At 50.1% G+C, this 21769-nt stretch overlaps 1 protein-coding gene across 1 annotated transcript in view; it reads right to left on the bottom strand.

Annotated features, from left to right (window-relative positions):
* CCDC60 (coiled-coil domain containing 60) overlaps positions 1–4852 on the bottom strand; it is a 125943-nt gene extending 121091 nt beyond the window's left edge. The window contains exon 1 of the mRNA XM_037052217.1: positions 4335–4852. Within this exon, the coding sequence (XP_036908112.1) occupies positions 4335–4424 (90 nt within the window). The 5' untranslated portion in view covers positions 4425–4852. The remainder of the gene's footprint in view (positions 1–4334) is intronic.
* Between the last annotated feature and the right edge of the window lie 16917 nt (positions 4853–21769).

The raw sequence follows: 21769 nt of genomic DNA, 5'->3' as shown, positions 1-21769 counted from the left end.
AACACACTGTACTGGGAGTCGAAGTTTCTTATGGGGGAATCTTTCTAAAACCCCAAGCATTCTTTTCTGATGCTCGACAGCCTGCCCGGGTGCACAGGGCTGGACTTCCGACCCTGTCTCTGAGCATCACAGTTTCTACCACAGGGCTGGGGGCCGGTGGGCTCAGGCCAAGGCCTCCTTCATACCTAGAAATCCGCCTGATTCGTTCCCATCTCCCCCAACCTGCCAACTCACCTCTTAGCAGAGAACCAAGCCCTGCGGGCTCTTTAAGCCTCAGTCTACCCAGGTGCAAAAGGGGGTTAATAATACATCTCTATAGGGTCGATGGGACCTCAAATGAAACACCATGATATTATTCGCTCTGTGCCAGGCTCTGTTCTGAGAGCTCTACCCATATCAACCCATTAGATGCCCCGGCAACAGCCTGTGAGAAGAGGAGGATTTCCACGTATATTTCACCTATTCCAAGATGCGTACTTTCTTTCCATATTTTCACGTCTCTAAACCTGGGGCACGTTTTTAGCATATTTTTTTTTAGTGGCACAAAGTAGTGGTGATGTACCCTGAAGTGGGAGATGGTATCGGATTAGATCAACGATGGTGTGCCAATTTCACACACGAGGAAACTGAGGCGCCGGGAGGAACTGATTTCTTCAGGGCCGCACGGTCCAGTTAAAAGGCGGAGCTGGGGTTGGAACCCACGCAGAGCGCTGAGGGAGCTGGGCTTTCAGACACTGCGCCGGGACACGGGCAGAGCAGGCGGCAGGGTTCCGGGCTGTCTTAGGGTCTGCCCCACGTCCGAGGGGCTGCTTTTCCGTCTGGATTTTTAATGACAGTGAGGCAGAAACCTCAGGTGCCAAGAGATGCAAGAGACAGAGCTAGAATAAAGGATTCTGCACTTTTGTGCAGTTTTTGCAAAACCTCATTTCTGCATTTCCCTTGTAGAATATGAATAGGATGTTCTTTCTCTTTCTCTCTTTTTTTACTTTTCCAAGGGAGAAAATGTGGGTTCATGGTATCTACACATGACCGGTGCCCCGCCCCCCACCATGCTGATGGATCGGACTTCTTTTTTGCCTTCTTGGGAAATGAGGGAGAGGGGGACCGTGTAACAGGTTAGGGAGCCAGAGCACCACAGAAGGTTTCATCAGAAGACATTCAAGCCGAGCATTTGCATAAATTATTTATATTCCTGCCATTAAAAAAAAACTACATAAAGATGTTATCCCAGGCAGGGTGCCGCTATAACGTTAGTTAGGATATCACAATTTCCATCTCTGGAAAAAGAAAGTAACTAGCTTCGGAGGGCTTTGGGTCCCATTCGGGGGGCTTTTTCCAAGTGTCACTTACCATGCTAATTAACGCCTGGTGGACTTCCAGTGAGTGACATTGTCATGCAGCCCACTGTGGCCTCAGTCTCCTCCTCTGAGAAGCCAAATCTTCCCTCAGAACAGTTCTCACTGGACAGTTCCTTGGCTGCCTGGCGTTTGTTATTCTCTTTTTATACGTCATGCCCCCCCTGCTCCCTGCCCCCCCCAAACAAACAAAAAAACCATCTGAAGCCAGTGATAGCGCCTCGCCCCTTCTTTTTGCATTCCTGGTGGTGTGTGCTATCTATCACCCGCATGATTAGCATGAAGAGGCAGGGAGGGCTCCAATTCTGGAGCCAGACAGAGTGGGGTTCAAATCCCTGCCCTGTTCCTTTGCTGGCAGGGTGTCCCTGGGTAAGGGACCTGTCCTCCCTGCTCCTCAGCGTGGCCATCTCTCTCAAGAGGAGGTGACAGTTCACACTGTAAAGTACTGTGGATGGTGCTGCAATATCACAGGTGAGGACTTTTGCTCAGAACCTGGTCCGTGGCGAATACTCAGTACACGCCAATAGCGTCCCTGTCCCTATTGGCACTGCAGCTATGGTTGGTTTGATTCGCAACAGAGGTCAGTCCTAATCTCCATGTACTTTCTTGGGGCCTGTCAGTTTCTAGGTAGTCTGGTTTCGGTTCATCAGTGCTTTACAATAGCTCAAAAGGTTGAAATTTCTACAGGCTCGGTCCTTCAGATGTGCACCAGGGCCCCCTGAAGGACCTTCGTTATTTCCCTAGAAAGTGGTGGGAGGCAGCGGGATTTCAACACGCCTTTAGTGTCTGAGGTCTTAGTTTGTCCAACAGTTCCCTGGGTCCCTCTCCCCTCTCGTGACCTCCCCGAGTCCCACCTACCCTTGTCCCAAGAAATGGATATCATTCCAACCTCCGTATCTTCCTCTACTTTCTTCTTCTCAAGATGGAAAGCTCTGTGGCATTTACTTCTATGCATGGCTTCTTCTGTCCTCAGATTATCTCACTCTCTCTCTCTCATGTACACACATACACGTGCAGGCGCACACACGAGATGGAGTTAGCTGTCCTTCTCTGAGTTCCCACGACACCCAATGATACGTCCCCAGCACACCATTAATCAACCTGCATTTAATTATTTGCTCATTACCTCTTTCACTCCCCATCTCAAACATACACGTGACAGATTCTGAAATCCTGAAAGGCAAGAACACACTTGGTGCAAGAACACTGAGCGAGGGTTCAACCAACGTTTGCTGAATGAATGAAAACACAACATAACTAACATCCAGCGAGGATGTCCAAGCAGCAGCCTGTGGGCTGCATGCAGCTTGGGATGGCTGTGAGTCTGGTCCCACTCAAAGCCATAAATTTACTTAAAACATTATGAGATTTTTTGGTGGTTACATATCGCCGTGTATTTAATGTGTGGCCCTAGACAACTCGTCTTCCCATGTGGTCCAGAGACACCAACAGGTTGGACACCCCTGCATGCTTATGACGTGTCAGGAGGTGTTCCAGGGGCTTTGGGCGCGTCACTGCGTGCTCACGGCAACCCCACGGGGAGGCGCTCGGCTCTCTCCATTTTAGAGACTCAGTTGTGAAGCAGAGGAGTTCTACCACTCGCCCAAGGCCACCGGGACGCTGAGAAGCAGACGCAGGGCTCAGACCCAGGTTCTCAGCCCACTGTCCCTGCTCTCACACTCACCTCTGCTTCTGAGGGGGCCACCTTGCTCCTCGTCCTTTCCCTCATCGTCCCCCTCCCACCACCGCTGTGCAGAGAAACTTCAGTCCCAAAGGGGGCCGCTCAGGATGAAACTCACTTCTGCGTGACATTTGGAGATAAAAGGAGACACATGAAGACGGCATCTTGCAGAGTGAGCTCACCATGAGCAGCGCATAAAAGTGTGTTAACCCTTAGAGACTGGAAGCTCGGGAACACTCTGGACTCCATGGGAGCACGGCTGAAGGTTAGGCTCTCTTTTGTGCCCGGACTTCTGCCCAGGTGTCCCTTCCTGAACCTCTGTGGGCCAGCGTGGCCTTTGGACCTCTTCCTCTGTTCACCCACCCTGGCCGGTCAGTGGTGACGTCAGGGTTTGTGGATGCAACACCAGACACACTTAACACAGACAAAACTGGCCTACCCAGTTACGATCATTTAGAAACAGCAACACTTCGCCCTGGCTGGTGTGTCTCTGTTGGAGCATCATCCCGTACACCAAAATGTCGGGGGTTCACTTCCCAGTCGGGGCACAGACATAGCTTGTGGGTTCAATCCCTGGTTGGGGCCCAAATGGGAGGCAACCAACCATTGTTTCTCTCTCTCCCCTCCTCCCTCCCCCATTCTTCCCTCTCTTCCTCTTTCTCTAGAATCAATAAACATTTTTTCAAGTGCTAAAAATAGAAACACTTGACTCTGGTCATTAAATCCACAGCAGTATTTCATGTCAGTTACACACATTATCAATTGTTCGTATCACGCCAAACAATTTCCGTGTCTTTCCTCACTCAGCCCTCACACTGATGCTGTCCCCCACGCAAACACGGACATAAAGGCTCACAGATGCTCAGCAACACGTCCGGTGTCAGTCACTGCTCAGTGGCAAAGTCAGGCTTCAACACCTGAAGTCTGGCACTCCACATTCCCTCCGTCAGGGGGAGGATGGGCCCGTACCTCGAGCCCAGTGGGTCTCTGAAAATAATTTCCGCAACAGCGAACCTGCAATTCATCTTAATTTTTCTCGGATGTTCTGTGGTGTCACCGGCGATTTACCCCATCATTTTGGAATTACTGGCTGAGCGGATGGTCTAGCTCACCATTCTGGCTGTGGTTTCCATTCTTTACAGGAAACCTGCCATTGGTGGCACCAGGCATGGGTCTCCACACTTTAATTACCCCACTGCTCTCCTCTCTTGCCTTGCCCCCAGATGGTCTGGAGGCTCCTCCCTGTCTCACTGGGTCTTGAAAACAGGTTTGGTTTGGGCAGAGGGGAAGAGACATACCTGTGATGGAAGTTCGGTGGTATAAAAGGGACAGAGGGCCCCTGAGTTGGGCGAATTCTGTGTCTTTTTGGTGGCTAGTGCCTTGGTCATCTTGGAAATCCTTCAGGCTTAGCCTGTGCCCACAAGGGGAGAGTTTTTCCAGATTCTTCTACCTCAGTAGCCACTGGTGTGAGAAGTTCCAGCAATGTCACCCCGACGCCCAAGTGCCGAGTACAGACTCCAGACAGGTTTCTGACCCAGGAGCGATAGAAAACGAGACATCTAAGTTTCCCACCAACGGGGTGAGAAAGTCCAGATGGATTGGATAAGGGAAACCTGAAATTATTCACTTTTTAGAAAGTTACAGACTTCCATGAGCTGTCCCTTTCTTTGAAAAGAGGTATCTTTCTCTCTTATAAACAAAAATAAAATATGAACTAAAAAAATAAAACTCCACTGATAAAATCCGAGGGGGGCCCAATAGAGGGGCCCCCAGAGCCCCGTTTTAACGTGGCTCCAGTTTGCAGCTCAGGTTCTCCCTACAAGGGAGAGAAAAAAACGGCTGCAAACCGTGAGACTGGAGCCAACTCAGTTGCCTGGCAACAAGATGCGGTAGAGGGCTTTCTCATTGGCTGGGATTAGTGGGGGCGGGGTTATGAACTCCCAGGGGCCGCTGGGATGATGGCTGGGAGCAGGTGGCTGGTTGGTCAGGAAGCCACATTCTCCAAACTCTGGTTTCTGCTCTTAGGCCTGAGGACCTCGACCCATCCTGTCTAACTACAAGTGACGGGTTCCTTTCCAACTCTGTTCTGCTCTGCCACGAACCCACTATCTTAACCTGAGGTGCCCATTTCTCTTCTTTTTCCACGGACAAACTCCTACCCATCCCTCAAAGCCTACACACGCACACGTGTGTGTATGACATTTACTGAGCGTTTAGAGTGTGCCAGCCACTGCTCTCTTTTACCCATATTAATTCCATCCTCCTAAAACGCCTTTAAGGAAGGTATTGCATGACTCTACTTTACAGGCTAGGAAACTGAGGCACGGAGAGAGTGAATCACATACTTCAGGTCACACACACAGTGCCTGAGCTGGGACTCAGAGCCAGACCTGTTTGATTTCTGAAACCCAAGCTCTTAACCTCCTGGCTGCACGACTCCGAACAAGCTGACTGATTTCTTGGAGCCTTGGCTTCCATAGCTTTAAAACGGGGAAAACAGCTTTACCCCAGGCCGTCGAGGATTCAGACAGACCACACATGTACAGGCTGAGTACATGAGGAGTCCTAATGCAGTGGCGACTCTCACGATCCCCTGACACCCCATCCCCAGGAAGAATCAGTCATTTTTGCAGTGCGGTGTTTATTCCACAGCAGGTATGAGTGCTCATATTTATCGATCACTCGCTCTGTGCCTGGTGCTCACCGAAGCACTTTACACACATTAATGAATTGAATCCTTCCAATAACCCCGTGGGGGTAGATTGGCAGCTCCAGGAAGATTTATTACACATGCTCTGATTTGCCTGCTTTATCCTTGGTGTTACTTCACGCCAGATCAGTCTGATGCATGTTTTACCTCTAAACCTTGAATTGCTGAGGGTTATGACGTCATCACGGCCCTACCGTGAGCTCACCTTCTCTTTAGAACAGGGCAAGATGACCCTTGGCAGAATACAAAATAAATGCCTACCGACGCTGCTCCAGGCACTGATGCTTGGAAGTCAATATTTTCTGGCCTTTGTCTGAAGACGGAGCCTGACCTTCCCTTTCACCGGAAGTTTTGCTCCTCCCTGCTTCCTTTGTGGGCCGCCTTAGCAATCAGCAAGTGCTTTTAAAGGGATGCAGATGCGCACTGAATAGTGTCCAGAAGATGAGGCTGGGGGAAGCAGGGGTCAGAAAACGAGACAGGAGGGGGCATGTTTAGCCCCGAGCAGACCAGAGAGCTGCGTTCACAGGGCTCTGAGGGACAGGCTTGGGGGAGAAGGACTCGGCCAGTTCTATGTGAGCCCAAAGCATGGAAAGAGGGCTTGGCTCCAAGGCCTGAGCTCTGGAGTCAGACGGACTTGGCCACTGAGCAGCCTCGGCAGTCATCCCCGAGGACTGTGAGGAAAACCAAAGGGAGAATCCATGAGAAGCACAATAACGAGCAAAAGGGAAGTGCTCCATATATGTTGACTCATTTCTTTTATACCCACCTGTCAGAGCCACGGGAGGATTGGAAGTAGAAAGGGCTCTGGGATCAAAAGGACCTGCGTTCAAATCCTGCCTCTGCCCTTTCCCAGTAATGAGACCTCGGTCGAGTCACTTCACCTCTCTGAGCCTCAATTTCATCGTGTGCATAAATAGTGATGGTAATGCCCACCTTACGCAGTGGGGAGGACCGGTGAGATGATGAATGGGTAGAGCACAGTGCCCAGATTTAAAACATCCCTACCTGCTCCTGTGAATTTTCTGCAGCGTCGTGGTGTATCATGGTGCATAGTTTGGGCACCGTGAGCTGTAAGGATGTTTTCTGTCTTTGAGCCGAGCAGCCCGGACATGCACGGAGTTAAAACCCGCAGGAGTAGGCAGAGAGCAAAGACTAATGGGAGCATGTAGATGGATTTCTCACCCCTTCACCCCTTGGGGAGGGCACTTCCAGAGCATGTTCTGTACTTCCACAGAGGCCCCCTTCGGGACCGACTCCGAGGCAACGCTGTTGCCTGCTCATCAGTGACGCAGTGCTGGCTTCTTCCCGCTGCATCCCCACGTCCCTTCTGGTACTGCCCAGATGGCCTCCCAAATAAACCACTTAAATCCAGAATCTTGTTCCTTGTTCCTGCTTCTGGGGAGCCCAAGCTAGGTGAGTGTCGACTGGAGTAACTGGGGAGGTCGGACGGGAGACAGGCTGTGAGGTTTCCCCTTCCCTCACCTACTTACGTGTACGTGAACTTGCCCCCTACCTTCCTCGACTGCCTGGCCCCGTCATCGCCACCTTTCCATCGCCAGCTCCGATATCTCAAGGGGTTTCTCAATATTCTCCGCATCCCTCAAACCCTGAAAGGGCAATGTGTTTTCAGACATGCAGACACTCCCCCAGTGGCGAAATATTTGACAACTGAGATGGGAAGTGATTGTTTCATTCTTAATTCCCGGTTGGTTTATGCAAAATATAGGCTGAAAGACACGAAGTGACAGGCATTCTGTCCTCTCAGTTTGCCAAAAGGAGAGGCATCCGAATGCATAGATTAGAAATGTATGTATCGAGGAGAAGAAAATTTCTGGAATGTGTCGGACACCAGCTGGGGTAGCTCAGTGAAATCTCAAAATCTGCTCCACGCACGCGTTTTTAGTCAATCATACATATGTCTGGCGTTAAAAACCTATTGGAAAAGTCATTCTTTTTAAAAACATCTTTAAAAATATTTTTCTGTGTTGCATCTAGCACTCAGAGAATGCCTTCTGGGTATTTTTTCCTCCAATGTCAGCATCAGATTTACAAAATTATGGAGCCCAGGGCCACAGTGATGCTTGGGCGCCCCCCCCCCGCCCCCCCGACACCTGGTAGCTGGCAGCCTGTCGATGAATTAATGCCCGGATGAATAACACGGGGACGCGTGTGTTTGCACCACCTCCACAGACGTTCCCGTACGTCCTCGGATGGAACGGTCACTCCTGGCTTCCTTGCCTATTAGGGGGCTCTGTGGTTCCATATCACATTCCCACCCCATCCTCCAAACCACACCGCAAGGAGGGGAGATGAATTTGGATCTTTGTAAACACAAAGGAGACAATGTTACATCACCCTCCTCTTCCTCTCTTTGCTTTGCTACTGGGAAGGACTGGGAAAGACAGGAACATTCCGAGTGAGTTTCCCCCACTGGAGACCTAGGGCGTGGCCCGCGTGGTTTTGACGGAGAATGTTTCCCATTTCCACACGCTTTATCTGCCAGTGTGCCGGTTTGCCGGACAGATTGGAACTGTGGAATCATTAATCCCATTTTTACGAAGGTGGGCACTGCCGCCCTTGGGATGTGGCACTTTGTTGGAGGCGGAGGTTGCCTGGGAACCCAGGTTTTATAATTCCAAAGTAAGTGACATATTTCTTACTGCCCGGAGGGTCTTCCACTTAAAGGAATGGACGTGTGTGTGTTCAGTTCAGCAGGATGGCCCAGGGTTGTCTCTGCAAACCCCACAGAAGGCGATTGGGATTTCCAAGCCACCCGGAAGACTTTAACTTCTCTAGAATTCCGGGAGGAGTTTCTGCTTTAACATCCACAGGAGACATCTCAAACCCCCATCTCGGGTACAAAAACACTTCCCTGCCATGGGTTTTCAAGTCGCTCAGCATGTTCGGCTCGGTACCTGCTGTAGCCTGCTTCCCACCTGTAGAGGTAGAATCGTATCCTGCAAAAGACACGCTCGAGTCCCAAATCCTGGTGCCTGTGAACGTGACCTTATTTGGGGGCAGAGTCTTTGCAGACGTAACCGAGTTAGGATGAAGTCATGCTGGATTGGGGTGGGTCCTAATCCCATGGCGGCCGTCCTTAAAAGAAGATGGAAAGTTGGCAATAGAGATGGAAGACACACAGAGAGAACGCCACGGGACGACAGAGGCCGGGACTGCGGTGACGGTGACGCATCTACAGGCAGAGGAATGCCAGGGATTGCCAGCCACGACTGGAAACTCGGTGAGAGGCAAGCCAGGACCCTCCCCTAGGCTTCTCAGAGACAGCATGCCCTTGCCCGTGCTGTGTGCTGTGAGTTTGGACTTGGAGCTCCAGAGCCCTAAGGAAATAAATTTGTTGTTTTCTTCTCCCCCCCCCCCCCTTGGTGGTACAAGGAAACAAAGACACCACCCACCTTGCTCCAGCTTCATTTCCTTCCCCGCCCTGACTGGGATAATAGGGGAAGACCGCAGTACAACGCTGCTGAGTCGGCGGCTGAAAAGTAAACATCAGGCATCAGTGAATTTTCAATTAAATAAAGTTCCCAGGTGAATCTAACACACAGGTAGGAACCCCCACCACACATCCTGTTCGTAAGCTCCTTGTTCACGTAACGAGGTATGAACATTCTCCATTTGTATAGATGCATGTATTTAAACGTGGTGTTTAAGTGAGCGCTCGCTGAAGTGGAGTACCAATGTGAGGGCTGTCTGGCAGTTTGTCCAAACAATTCCTTAGTTTTAAGCAGGAGCCAGCCTGCTCTAGTCTCGGATCCGTAACCAGGTCATTTCCTTTGGGTGGGGCGATGCTTCTGTTGGTTGCAGCGACCTGAAACCGTGTTTAGCCAATCAGCCCCCCCTTCACTGGGGGGACCTAGTGCCAGGACATATAGCCAAGATGTCATGGGGTGGACAGTGGCTGCTGTTGCCTGTCCAGAATCTGCACTTCCAACGGGGAACGAGTCCTACCCTACCTGGATTGTGGGATTTTCGTGAGGGTCATGGCAGTGAGCTTATCGCCACGCCTGGCCAACAGAGATCCCCATGTCCCTCTGGACACAGTGACTGGACCAGAGGGAAGGATGTCAACCCAACTGGGCCAGTCAGAACTGTTTGAAGGAAAGGGGACTTCCTTTCCGGTCCTGGAGCCAGAAAGGTGTGAAGCGGGCTCTGTTCAAGGGTAATTTTTTGTGCCACAGGGCAAGCCTTTCTCTAAGAGGAGAAAACAAGGCCCGCCCAGGAAGTAGATTGAAGAGAGAGGTTGAATTCGGGTGAAATCTGTGGGTCTGGATCCAGGTGGGCGGGAGGGCGGGGCGGGGGGCTGGCACCATCCAAAAATTCCATTTATGCGAGTCCACGAATAACAGGGTGTTGTTGTGGCTTTGGCTGTTGTTGCTGCCTGTAAGTTGATTTGAGTTGGTGTTTTGTTACCTACAGTGAAAAGAGTTGACTAGTTTAACTCATTTCTGCGAGAAGGTTTATTTCCTGTCCCAGCCTCCCCAAATGTGCTCTCACGGAGCAGGCGGGCCACCTAGACCGAAGGATCCTGAGACCGGGATGTGGGGGCGAATTCAACCAAGAGGCAATGTAGAATAGGGGGGGAGGAGAAGCTGGGATTGAAGCTGAACAGAACCGAGTTTACATCCTGATTTTTAATGCTGTATTTCAGCTGCGTGATCCTAGGCGAGTATCTTAATTTAATGTAAGTTTCAATTTTCCTATGATGAAGAAAACTAAAATCGTCAAAGTTATAAGGGCCATTAGGGGGTTAAAATGACATAATTATCTGTATCTTTGTCTATTTTTCTCTGTCATCTAATATATTAGATAAAAGCGTGTTAGTACATATGCTAAGTAAAAAAACATAACATGTAATATGTACGAACTAAATTTTAGCTGTTATCAGCTCCCAAGTTCTCTATTCTCCTGGAAGGCCTGCCTGCCTTCCTTCCTTCCTTCCTTCCTTCCTCTCTTCCTTTATCCCTTCCTCCCTTATTCCCTCCTTTCTTCTAGTTAGAATCCACTGATGGGCTCTCCTGTAAGAATGATGATAGACAGGGAATAGACCAGCCTTGGCAAAGACTAAAAACCAGCTTGAAATTAACTCAGTCTCTGACAACATTAAGGTGATCGTCCCTCTTCTGACTGCCAGAAATCAAAAGGATTCCTCTCTGAAGGGTGGTAACATTATTCGGCGCCTCCGAATATTGGTGTTCTTTTTTAGACCCGTGGGCAATCAGTACAAAATTGCCCATAGCTAGGCAACAGGCTCCGACGACAGAAGACCAGGAGAAACAAGAAGCAACAGAAGCAAACCCCAAGGTTACCCAGATATAAGTTATCAGGCACTTGCTTCACAATAACTGGGACTAAGGCATTTAAAACACGGATATATTTGTGTCATTACATTTGATCATCGTTCCCCCTTCAACGCCCACTAATCCCACGCCGTGTATTATTGGACTCAGACATCATAGGTTTCATCTCTAGAGATTCAATGAGGTCTTTTGAAAAAATCTTCTATGTCCCTGGTTAGGTTGCTCGATCTTCCCTCTAGGTACACAGTACCTGTTTCAAGGTCCTTGTCTACTGCTAGCAAGTGTTACATCTGAATGGGTTTCAACTGATTGATTTTCATATGATTACGCACTATATTTTTCTGCTTTTTCAAATGCCTGCTGATTTTCAGTTGAATTCGAGACATCGTGAGTTTGACCTTGTTGGGTGTTGGTTATTTGTGCATTCCTATATGGGCTGAAACACTTTGTTCTGCAACGTAGTTGCGTTTGATCCTTTCAAGAAGTGTGTTTGGTTAAGCCTTGTCACACAGATTTAACCTAGGGCTCTCCTTGCCCTTTGACCGAGGAAACCCCCTCCGAGGACTCAAGACGATGCCCCCGCATGCTATGCGCTTCTCCAGCCTGGCTCGTGTGAGCAGGCCGGACTCCTGGCCCTATGCGAGATGTAGGTATGGCTCCCTCTAGTCCTTTTGGATGGACTAGAAGCTCAGTTAGTTTCCTCACAGGCAAGCACTGGTCAGCGCTTGGCTGGACACTCAAGGGCAACATCTTTCTCTGCAGCTCTGCTCTCTGCAGGACCCTTCCCTGTGGGTTCTAGATGCCCTCGCTTTCCTGGACTCCCAGCTTTATCTCTTCAGGGCAGGGACTGCCGTCTCCTTTCCCCGGGCCGCCTGTCACCTGGACACTCTCCATCAGTAAGCTGAGGAAATCACAGGGCTCACCTACTTGGTTGGTTTCCTGTCTCTTAGAGATGACTGTCCTTTATTGCCTCGTGTCTCATGTCTTTAAAAACTCTTGTAGGAAACAAGAGTAGGAAATGTCTTGTCTGATTTTTTATGTTTTGGGGGAAAAGGGTGCTCTCAGATCCTATTACTCCATCCTGCCCGGGAAGTCTATAACTGCGTAGTGAAATAGCTACAGTTAGGTACTCTACAAGTATAACATCATTTTAGACCAAGAAAAAGAGAGAATAGAAAGCATCTTTGTAGAAGAGAGAGGAATGGTAATTGGACTGATATTGGTAATATTCTATCTCTTTAAAAAAAAGATGTTACTTTTAGAGAGAGGGGAAGGGGGGGGAGAAAGAGAGGGAGAGAAACATCAATGTGTGAGAGATACATTGATCAGTTGTATCTCATACAGTCTCAGCTGGGGACCTGGCCTGCAGCCCAGGCATGTGCCCGGACTGGGAATTGAACCAGCAACCTTTCAGTTCACAGGCCGGTGCTCAGCCCACTGAGCTACACCAGCCAGGGCTATTCTACCTCTTCATCAGGGTGCTGATTCTATGAGCATGTTCCCTTTGGGAACATTAAATGCTGTGTATTATGATTGGTATATTCTTATGTGTATGTAATAATAAGTTCATTTAACAATAGGACAATAAAACAAATTTTCAACATTGGTGATTGAGGGCAGATCTTAAGTGTCACACCAGGATCCAATATGCTAGGTTCAAATCCTGTGTGTATACTCAGTACACACGGAATCTTGGGTCTTATCACCACCTCTATAAATCCTGGTTTCCTCTTCTCAGAAAACGTATGTAACAGATAGACGGGAGGGCCCAATGAGACAGTGCATATAAAAATATGCCAGGCACGTGGCAGGTTGTAAATTAAGTCTTGCTTGCAACTCATATATCGATTAATAGGGAAATAAACTATGTTACATTCTCAGTTGTTAAAAAAAAAAGAATGAGGTGATTCAAAAGCGCTGCTGTGAGATGTTAGAGTCCCAGGAAGAACACGGAGACGCAGGCAAAGGAGGATAATGGGGGGGCGTTTAATTGAGGGGTTGCTTAGGAAGGTGTCGGCTAAGTTAGCAGTGCCTGGCAGGGGGTTGCGCGATACTTCAAGGCTGGCACCAGTGGGGCGCTCTCACCAACCCTAGACCTGAAGGGGCAAAGGGAGGGGGCAGCGAGCAGAATGAGAGCCTGAGAAGCTGGCTGTCCAGCAACTGAGCTGTACCCTTCCCTAGAACAAAGCAACCAACCCACTGCAGCAACTGGACCTGGAGGGAACTGAGGGGTGAGTGCCCACGGCTCACTTTCCTCCTGCCCTCTCTTCTACCAGTGACTCCAATCCCTTGGGCAAGGCCCCACCGATGCCCCGAGCAAGGGAGCCCATCAGGGCCACCCTCCAGGGGTACTGAGCATGGTCCTGGAAGAGGGTGGGGGGATGGATTGGATAGAAGTTGTGCACTAGCGAGCATCCAGCACATTCTTCAAGATATGTTCAGTTTAAAAAATGAAAGGGTTGAAAACAAGGTATACCCTGGGCTAACTTTTTATTAGAGGGAAAGAGAAGGAGGGAAAGAGAGAGAGGGAGAAAGGGAAGGAGGGGGACAGAGAGACAGACAGACAGACAGACCAGTGGGCACCTTGAAGTGGGGAACAGCAACCCTGGGGAGGAGTTAGGAGCGGGAAGGTGTGTGAGTCAGGGCCCAGTAGGACTCAAATTACGGTAATAGGAGGAGGGTTTATTTACAAAGGGGCCATCGACACCACAGGCACAGGCAATGTGGGCCAGAGGAGAAAGTGGTGATCAATGACGCTGTGACCATTTCTAAGGGCAGAAGAGGAGGCGGCGGTTACCAGCCCTTAAAGGAAAGATCCTTGAGAGGAGCAGTGACTTGTAGTTGAGGGACACAGCCAGTCCCAGGTGACGTTGCAGGAAGGATGCCCTAAACGCAGGCAGGCTGTCTTCCCTGATCTCCGTGCCTCCCATTGGCTCAACCCACTGCAAGCCCGGGAGGCCTGGGAGCTTGTTGGTGCAATAGACCGCGGGTTGGGGGTGGGGCTGGGCGAGCAGAGGATGTCCGGCATAAAGTGCAACTCACTCCACCCTGGAGAGCCTTTTATCCTCTTCCAATTTTTTTTTCTAACCCATGCACGTGTATTACTTTAAAGATATATAAATAACCGTAAGTGGTAGTTTCCCCCCCATTTTACACACAGAAGCAGAGAGAATAGTGTTACCTTCTGAAAAGGAAAGAATGAACGGCATCACCTTCTGGGCTCAAAGCTCGGGCATTTTTGATAAGGCTGCTACTGTGGCCATTGCCTAGACAAGGCTGCAATGTCCACCTATTAGTGTTCATCTGACCCCAAACACGGCCCTTCCCTGGTCCTGCTTTCTGCCTGCTCTTCTGAAAAATGACAGCATAGAATTGCATGTATCACTGCGATTTCCTCTTTCTCTCCCCCCTTTCTCTCTTACCAACCCTCCCACCCCACTTTCCCCCTATAATTTCTTCGTATAACTGATCATTTTGAACTCACAAGTCAACGAACCATTCGGGAGGCAATTTTCCCGCCCTTGCTTTCCTTCGGGCGTCATTGTTTAGACAGTCTGGACGGGGTGGCCCGATTTTTCAGTGTCCTGACAATATCTTCCTTGCAGAGACGCTCTCTGCCTCTTCTCTCCGGTTTTGTCTTCCCTGCGGCTGTTGGCCACCTCTTCAAGGACCGCCTCGGAAACGCACATCGGATGCTTGTCTGGCAGTCACCCGGCTCCTGCCACTTTGGTAGAAACGGCCTTTCTTTCTCTTAGCTTCGGTGACACTTCTTTCTCCGTCAAATATGCTCTTTCAAACCAGGCGCTGAGGTGTGTGACATGTGGAATATAGAATGGATACATTCTAGCTCATGCCTTCAGAAGGCAGCAGCTGAAGGAAGAAAAGGAGCTCAGAGAGGTGGAAACTTCACTCGGAGAATTAATTAGCATACCCCCCCAGCCCAGGCCCGGACCTCCCCCTATTCCTGCCTATGTTTTCTGGCGCTCCTGGTTTTGTCTGCAAACTTCTTTCTCTCACTGAAGAATCGGGAGATTAAAATAAGCCAAAACAGCCCAGTGAATGTATATCTTTTAGATGTATTTGGAGAGGTACACTTACCTTTTTAAATAACCTGGACAAAATTTTTGACTTGTAGAAGTAACACATCTATTTTTAAAAATTAGAAAACACAAAACGTATACACATGAAAATAAAAAAAAAACACACCGTCATCTCTCCACCTAGGGATAATAATTTAGCCTTTTGCTATATACAATTTCCTGTTTTTCCAAATACAGCTATATCTTACCCTTTCTGTGATTCCACAAAAATTAGGTCACAGTAAATATACTGATTTTTAACTTATTGACACCCTGCTCTGTCAGCAAGTAATGATTTGCACCTTTAGCTTTCACAGTTCGGGTACCACAGTGAAAAATATATTTTAAACTGTGACCCAGTATAGTATGTGTATGGTACCTCTATATTTATAATTGAAATAAAAGTTTCATGAACCGCTGCTCACCTCTATTATGTATAATGGACTCTGTTATTTTCTGTTGCATTCTCTTTCATTTTAAAAAAATGCTGGTTATGACTCAGTAAATTGATTTCCAGGCCTGCTAATGGGTTGTGACTTGCATTTTGAGAAACAGTCTCCCAGGCCACAGTTTTGATGGCTTTATTGTGTTTTGAGCTTCAGACTCCGCGGAGTTGCAGGGATCACGGGGAGGTCCTGTCCTGCCTCTTCATTGTCTATGCAAAGGAGTAAAAATTGTGTTTTCTCAATAGCGGATAGCACCCCCTGCAGGAGGGGAGTTTTCTTCGGGAAACTGTCTTTATAACCACTTTTGGGGGGTTGGGGTGCTGCCGTGGGGGCAGGTGAACCACTCCAGCCGAGGAATATGTAGGAATTTGGAGTGGAGCAGTAAGCCACGTGGCCGAGGGAGGCAGAACCTTAACAAGACAGACAACTTCTAGAAGCAAGCATACCTAATATTGAATTTGTGTTATTTGCATTGTGATGCTGTAAATTCATCTACCTGTAAATAGAACTAAGAACAGAAGGAAAGCCCCCCACCCCAGAAGGAAATCTTGGGGTGGGCACTAGGTCTTCTCTGTAATTTGTGCAAAAGGGGTCTGTAGCAGCCCCATCTGACTTTAAAGGAAAGAGGATCCCTGTAGATGTGAGTTGCATACAGGAGGCAACTGAGGCCCAGAGAGGTTCAGAGACCTGCCTAAAGTCACACAGCTCGTTTTCATGAGCGCCTGGACAGAGCACAATGCCCTGCCATGACTCAACAATGCTCTCTCCACGTGTCTCAGGTCTTGTTCCCTCCTTCCTGCTTCAAACTCCGAAAGGTCCCAAAGGCTCGTTCTGCCGACCCCCAGCACCCCCAGCCCCGGCCTTCCCACAGCACCTGCCATTGAGAGGCCCTCTCCAGTCCTTGGAGCTGCCCGGGGCTGGCAGGAAGCCAGGAGGAGGAGCTGGCCTGGGGAGGGAGGGCCTCTTTAGGGGACTGGAGCTCAGGTATTTGGAGGAGCCGTCTCCACGCAGGGTCTGACCAGAGACACGAATCCAGGAAACAGGGTGGGTGGGACACGCGGGAATGACTGACAGAGGACAAACAGTGTTTCCTAGTTATGAGGTATTTAGAGTCTATTATTCATTTCATCTTCACAAAAATTTAAACTTTAGAAAACAAAGTGAGGGGAAGAGAAGGGAGCGGCGATCCGCAGGGGCCGTGGGGTGAAGGGCCTTGAATTTGGCTGAGTGAGTGAGTGAATGGAATTAATACTTGTATGAGTGTCTTAGGGCTGCGGTAGCGAAGCAGCACAGACTGGGCAGCTCAAACAACAAACATTTAATGTTTTGCAGTTCTGGAGGCTAGAAGTCCGAGATCAAGGTGTTGGCAACGTTTGTTCCTTGTGAGGGCTGTGAGAATCCGTTCGTGCCTCTCTCCTAGCATCTGATGGTTTGCGGGCAATCTTTGATGTTCCTTGGCGTATAAATGCATAAGCCCGCTGGCTGCCTTATCTTCCCGTGGCATTCTCTCTGCGTGCACGCCTGTCTGTGTCCAAATTTCCCCTGTTTCTAAAGAGGACTCAATCAGTGGGCTAGGGGCCCACCCTACTTTAGTATGACCTTGTCTTAGCTATTTGCACCTGCTAAGACCCTATTTCCAAATAAGGTCACATTCTGAGATACTGGAGGTTAAGGCTTCAACTTATGAATTTGGGGAGATGCAATTCTTTACTCTGAACAATAGCGGAGCCTTGAGAAAAGCTGGGGGGAGTAAGCAAAACGAAACAGCTGTCTTTACTTCAGGGGCCATTAGGGTGGTGTGATGACCTCGTGGTAAAATCGCTCACCCTCCTCCCCCTGGAGGTGAGGCCTCTGGCTCCTCCCCTGGACTCTGAGACGGAGAGTGTGGTGGAAATGGCACTGGGTGGCTTCTAAGGCTGGGTCCCAAGAGGCCACGCCACTGTGTTTGCTGGACCCTGGGCCGTCATGTCAGAAGTGTAAATGCCGTGAGGCCGCCCCATCTGGGAGGCCCCTGTGTGCTCTCTGGCCAGCAGTTCCGGATGCGCCCAGCCCTCTAGTTATCCGGCCACAGTGCCAGACAGGTGAGTGACGGGCACGGGACCTGCACACTGCAGCCCCGGCTGTTCGGGTCCAGCTGGGAGTGGTTTGTGCGTTGAAATCCCCCCAATCGTAGAGCCAGGACAAGTACTTCATGCTGTGCCCCGTCTGAATCTGAGCCACAGGCTTCAGGGGATAATAAAAATGGTGGTGGTTTTATTTATGTCACTAAGTGCAGTTTGTGTATCGGTCTGGGTCCTCCAGAGGAGCAGAACCAGTAAGGCATGTAGGAACTGGATCCTGTGATTGTGGGGGGTCGGCGAGTTCAAAATCTGCAGGGTGGGCTCACCACCTGGGGGCTGAGGCTCCAGTCTGAAGCCTTCTGCAGGTCAGACTCCCCTCTTTCTCAGGTTCCATCCGCCTTTTTTCTCTTGAGGCCCCCACCTGCTTGGATGAGGCCGACTGAAGTGTTAATCTCGTCTAAAAATATACCTCTACAGTAGTCACGTGTAGACTGGTACTTGACCGTGTATCGGGGGTACCAGGGCCTAGCCAAGCGGTCACAGGCACTTAACCCTTGTGGGCCGGTTTGTTGTGCAGCCAGAGATGAACAGCCTCTCACAACCTGCTGCTGTGTGTCGTGATCGCCCAAGCGGGCAGTGATGTGCTGCGCTTTCCAGCTGCGTTTGCTCACACTCCCCACCCTCCTTCCACCAGCCCTCCCCTCTCTAAACAGGGGCCTTCTGGGCATGGGGTTCTGCAGAACAGCTCCTAAGAAGCTTGAACGTGGCAGTTAGGAGCCTCTGACCTGGAGACAGATAGAATCAGGTTCAACTCTTGACCACACTAGTTCCTAGCTCTGTGATCTGGAGTCATTTATTTAATCTCTCTGAGCCTCGCTGTCCTCGTTCGTATGGAGTGAGATAATCACGCTGGCCTCACTCAGTGCCGTTGTGAGGGGTGAGTTAAATGAGCAGTGGGCAGGGCTTAACCCAGCACCTGGGCACACAGATGCATTCATTTACTCACTCACTCACCACAAGACCTCATTGTACCCATCTGTGGTGCTACTTTCCTTTTAAAGCCTTAATGGTGAAGTTCAAGCTCCCATCCCACTCACTTTCTAGAAGCTTCTCTCCTCCTCCTTCCCCTCTTCTGTTTTTTTCTCCATTTTTTTCTTTTTATTTTCCTTTGTAAAGCCAGGTTTCCCTCACTGGGTAGCGTGTGCACATTTCACAGATTCGTCTTGCTCGTTAGTTCAGGCGGCCGGGGGTCTCTGGACCACTGCCTCCTGCTCCCTGAGAGGTGCGGCTCTCTGTGCATCGCTTCTCTTCCTTCTGCTCCAGCTGCTGCACCTCCCCCGAAGCACAGGGCAGACCTTGCCACCCGCAGTGGTGGCAGAGAACAGGTAGCAACTTTCTGCTGACCTGACTGAAGGCTCCAGGTCGTAGAAGGCAAGCAGACCTCAAGGGTGGCTTCACAGCAGACTGTGAGGGGAGCCCAGGGGCCCAATGTTTGCAGAGCTGCCTGCACCCTGTTGGCACCTGCAGCCCCCGGGGGCACTGCCTGCTGGGGAGCTGGCGCCCACCTCCCTCCTGCCCAGCTTGAGACCCACCTCGAGACCCACCTCTCTGCACCCTGTTGTCCAATGTCATTTCAGGATGTCGGTCAGTGGGGATTTCCACTCCCTTCAGGGACAGTCTGGCCCCAGGGAGGTTATATTCCCCCGAGGCCTTCTGTATAATTCAAAGAAACAGAACCAGTGGCATCTGCTTATTTATTATAAGAAATTCTTGTGAAGCCTCTGTTTCCACGTCTGCAAAACGGAGATAATGGTAACACGTCGCCGACCGAGGAGAGGAATGGCGCCGATGTAGGTAAAGGACACCGTGGGGAACTGGTTAAATTTGCAGGTGCTCCGGTTCTGGAAGCGTTTGCACTTGTTTTCGGACCTTTTTCCTAGACTGAGGCCCAGAGCGATGAGGGCAGGGTCAGGAGGTCATTCCCGCGTCCGCCCCATGCACGCCTCCAGGACTACGCTTCTACCACATTTTCTCGAAAGGAATTTCCCCAAGGCCCACTTTCCTCCTCCGCAGATGGTTACATCTGGAAGACCGTTTACAGCTAGACTACCCAATGAGGNGCAGTGGTGGCAGAGAACAGGTAGCAACTTTCTGCTGACCTGACTGAAGGCTCCAGGTCATAGAAGGCAAGCAGACGTCAAGGGTGGCTTCACAGCAGACTGTGAGGGGAGCCCAGGGGCCCAATGTTTGCAGAGCTGCCTGCACCCTGTGGCACCTGCAGCCCCTGGGGGCACTGCCTGCTGGGGAGCTGGCTCCCACCTCCCTCCTGCCCAGCTTGAGACCCACCTCTCTGTACACTGTTGTCCGATGTCATTTCAGGATGTCGGTCAGTGGGGATTTCCACTCCCTTCAAGGACAGTCTGGCCCCAGGGAGGTGATATTGCCCCATGGCCTTCTGTATAATTCAAAGAAACAGAACCAGTGGCATCTGCTTATTTATTATAAGAAATTCTTGTGAAGCCTCTGTTTCCACGTCTGCAAAACGGAGATAATGGTAACACGTCGCCGACCGAGGAGAGGAATGGCGCCGATGTAGGTAAAGGACACCGTGGGGAACTGGTTAAATTTGCAGGTGCTCCGGTTCTGGAAGCGTTTGCACTTGTTTTCGGACCTTTTTCCTAGACTGAGGCCCAGAGCGATGAGGGCAGGGTCAGGAGGTCATTCCCGCGTCCGCCCCATGCACGCCTCCAGGACTACGCTTCTACCACATTTTCTCGAAAGGAATTTCCCCAAGGCCCACTTTCCTCCTCCGCAGATGGTTACATCTGGAAGACCGTTTACAGCTAGACTACCCAATGAGGTGGCCGTAGCCACACGTGGCTGTGGAGCCCTTGGAATGCGGCTGGTCCCAACTGAGACATCCTTGGACTGTAGAACACACGCTAGCTTTCAAAGGCAGCCCTCGGAGAAAGGATGCCAAAACCCCTCCCACAGCCTTTCGTATTGATGGCATGTTGAAAGACAGTGTTTTTGGTACTTTAAGTGAAGTGAAATAGATGAGTAAAATTGACTCCACCGACAAGAGTGCTTCTTTTTAAAGGGGCTCCCAGGAAATTAAAAATTGCATATGTGGCTAGTGTTCTATTTCTATCGGACAGCCTGGCTCGAGAGAGCACTCAGAATAGAATCTGGGGGGCACCCAACAGTTTCTGGATGAGTAAGGTCTAGCCAGTCACCTAGGTCTCACCAATCGATGCATTTCATCCTCCAGTCACAAGTGATTGGTTCCAGAGTGGGCACGTGACCAAACGACGGCAACGAGATGCAATTCTCAATTGGACGCTTGAGAGAACACGGGACCATCTGTCCCATGAGAGGGAAGCCTACACAGAGGAGAACCAGTGAGACATGGAGAGAGAGACGGAGCCCAGTGACAGGCTTAATGCCCCTGAGTTGAGCCGTGCCTGAAGGCAGCTCTAATGGGCAACTTTTCAGTTACGGGAGCCAATAGAGTCCCTTTTGGGCTTAATGCCATTTTGCCGTGAGGTTAAATAATGTATAACCAGAAGCATGCTAACCAGTGCGCTTTTACCTCGGTCATTGCGGCCGGCAGTAGAAAAATCTTGCCAGGAAAATAGTGTTTCTTTCAGGCTCCCTGCACTGTCTCAAAGAGCCTGGTTGAAAGCCGCAGTGGAGAGGCTCATGATTGGCCGGTGAGAGCGAGGAGCTGGGGTGCTGAGTGTGTGCCAACAAATGACTCATGCAGACAAAACTCTTGGGGTTTTGTAATTATGTGAAACGACCTGGCATTTCTGTAAGGCAGGGGTCAGCACATTAAAATTCCCCCAGGAGAAGGGCTTCGGAAAGCTTGTTTCCGATAATCTTCTTTATATCCTGGGGTAAATTAATTTGCCTTTGGTTCTGTGTTACTCCACTCTCAGCCCCCATGGTAATGAAAGGTGGAGGATGGAGAGACGAGTTATTTAATTGGCTCTGTTCTGGGTGACATGGAATAAGAAAAAAAAAATCCCACTGGGCAGGAGCTGGGGGGTGGTCTGCTCTGTCCATGATGGTAAAACCCCGGGCGCCGCTGACCAGCGGCAAAAGGGTGGGACTCCATCAT

This window comes from Sturnira hondurensis, unplaced genomic scaffold, assembly GCF_014824575.4.
Source record: "Sturnira hondurensis isolate 20B ecotype Veracruz unplaced genomic scaffold, ASM1482457v3 Scaffold0007406, whole genome shotgun sequence".
NCBI classification, from domain to species: domain Eukaryota; kingdom Metazoa; phylum Chordata; class Mammalia; order Chiroptera; family Phyllostomidae; genus Sturnira; species Sturnira hondurensis.
This window is presented reverse-complemented; position numbering and strand designations above follow the sequence as displayed.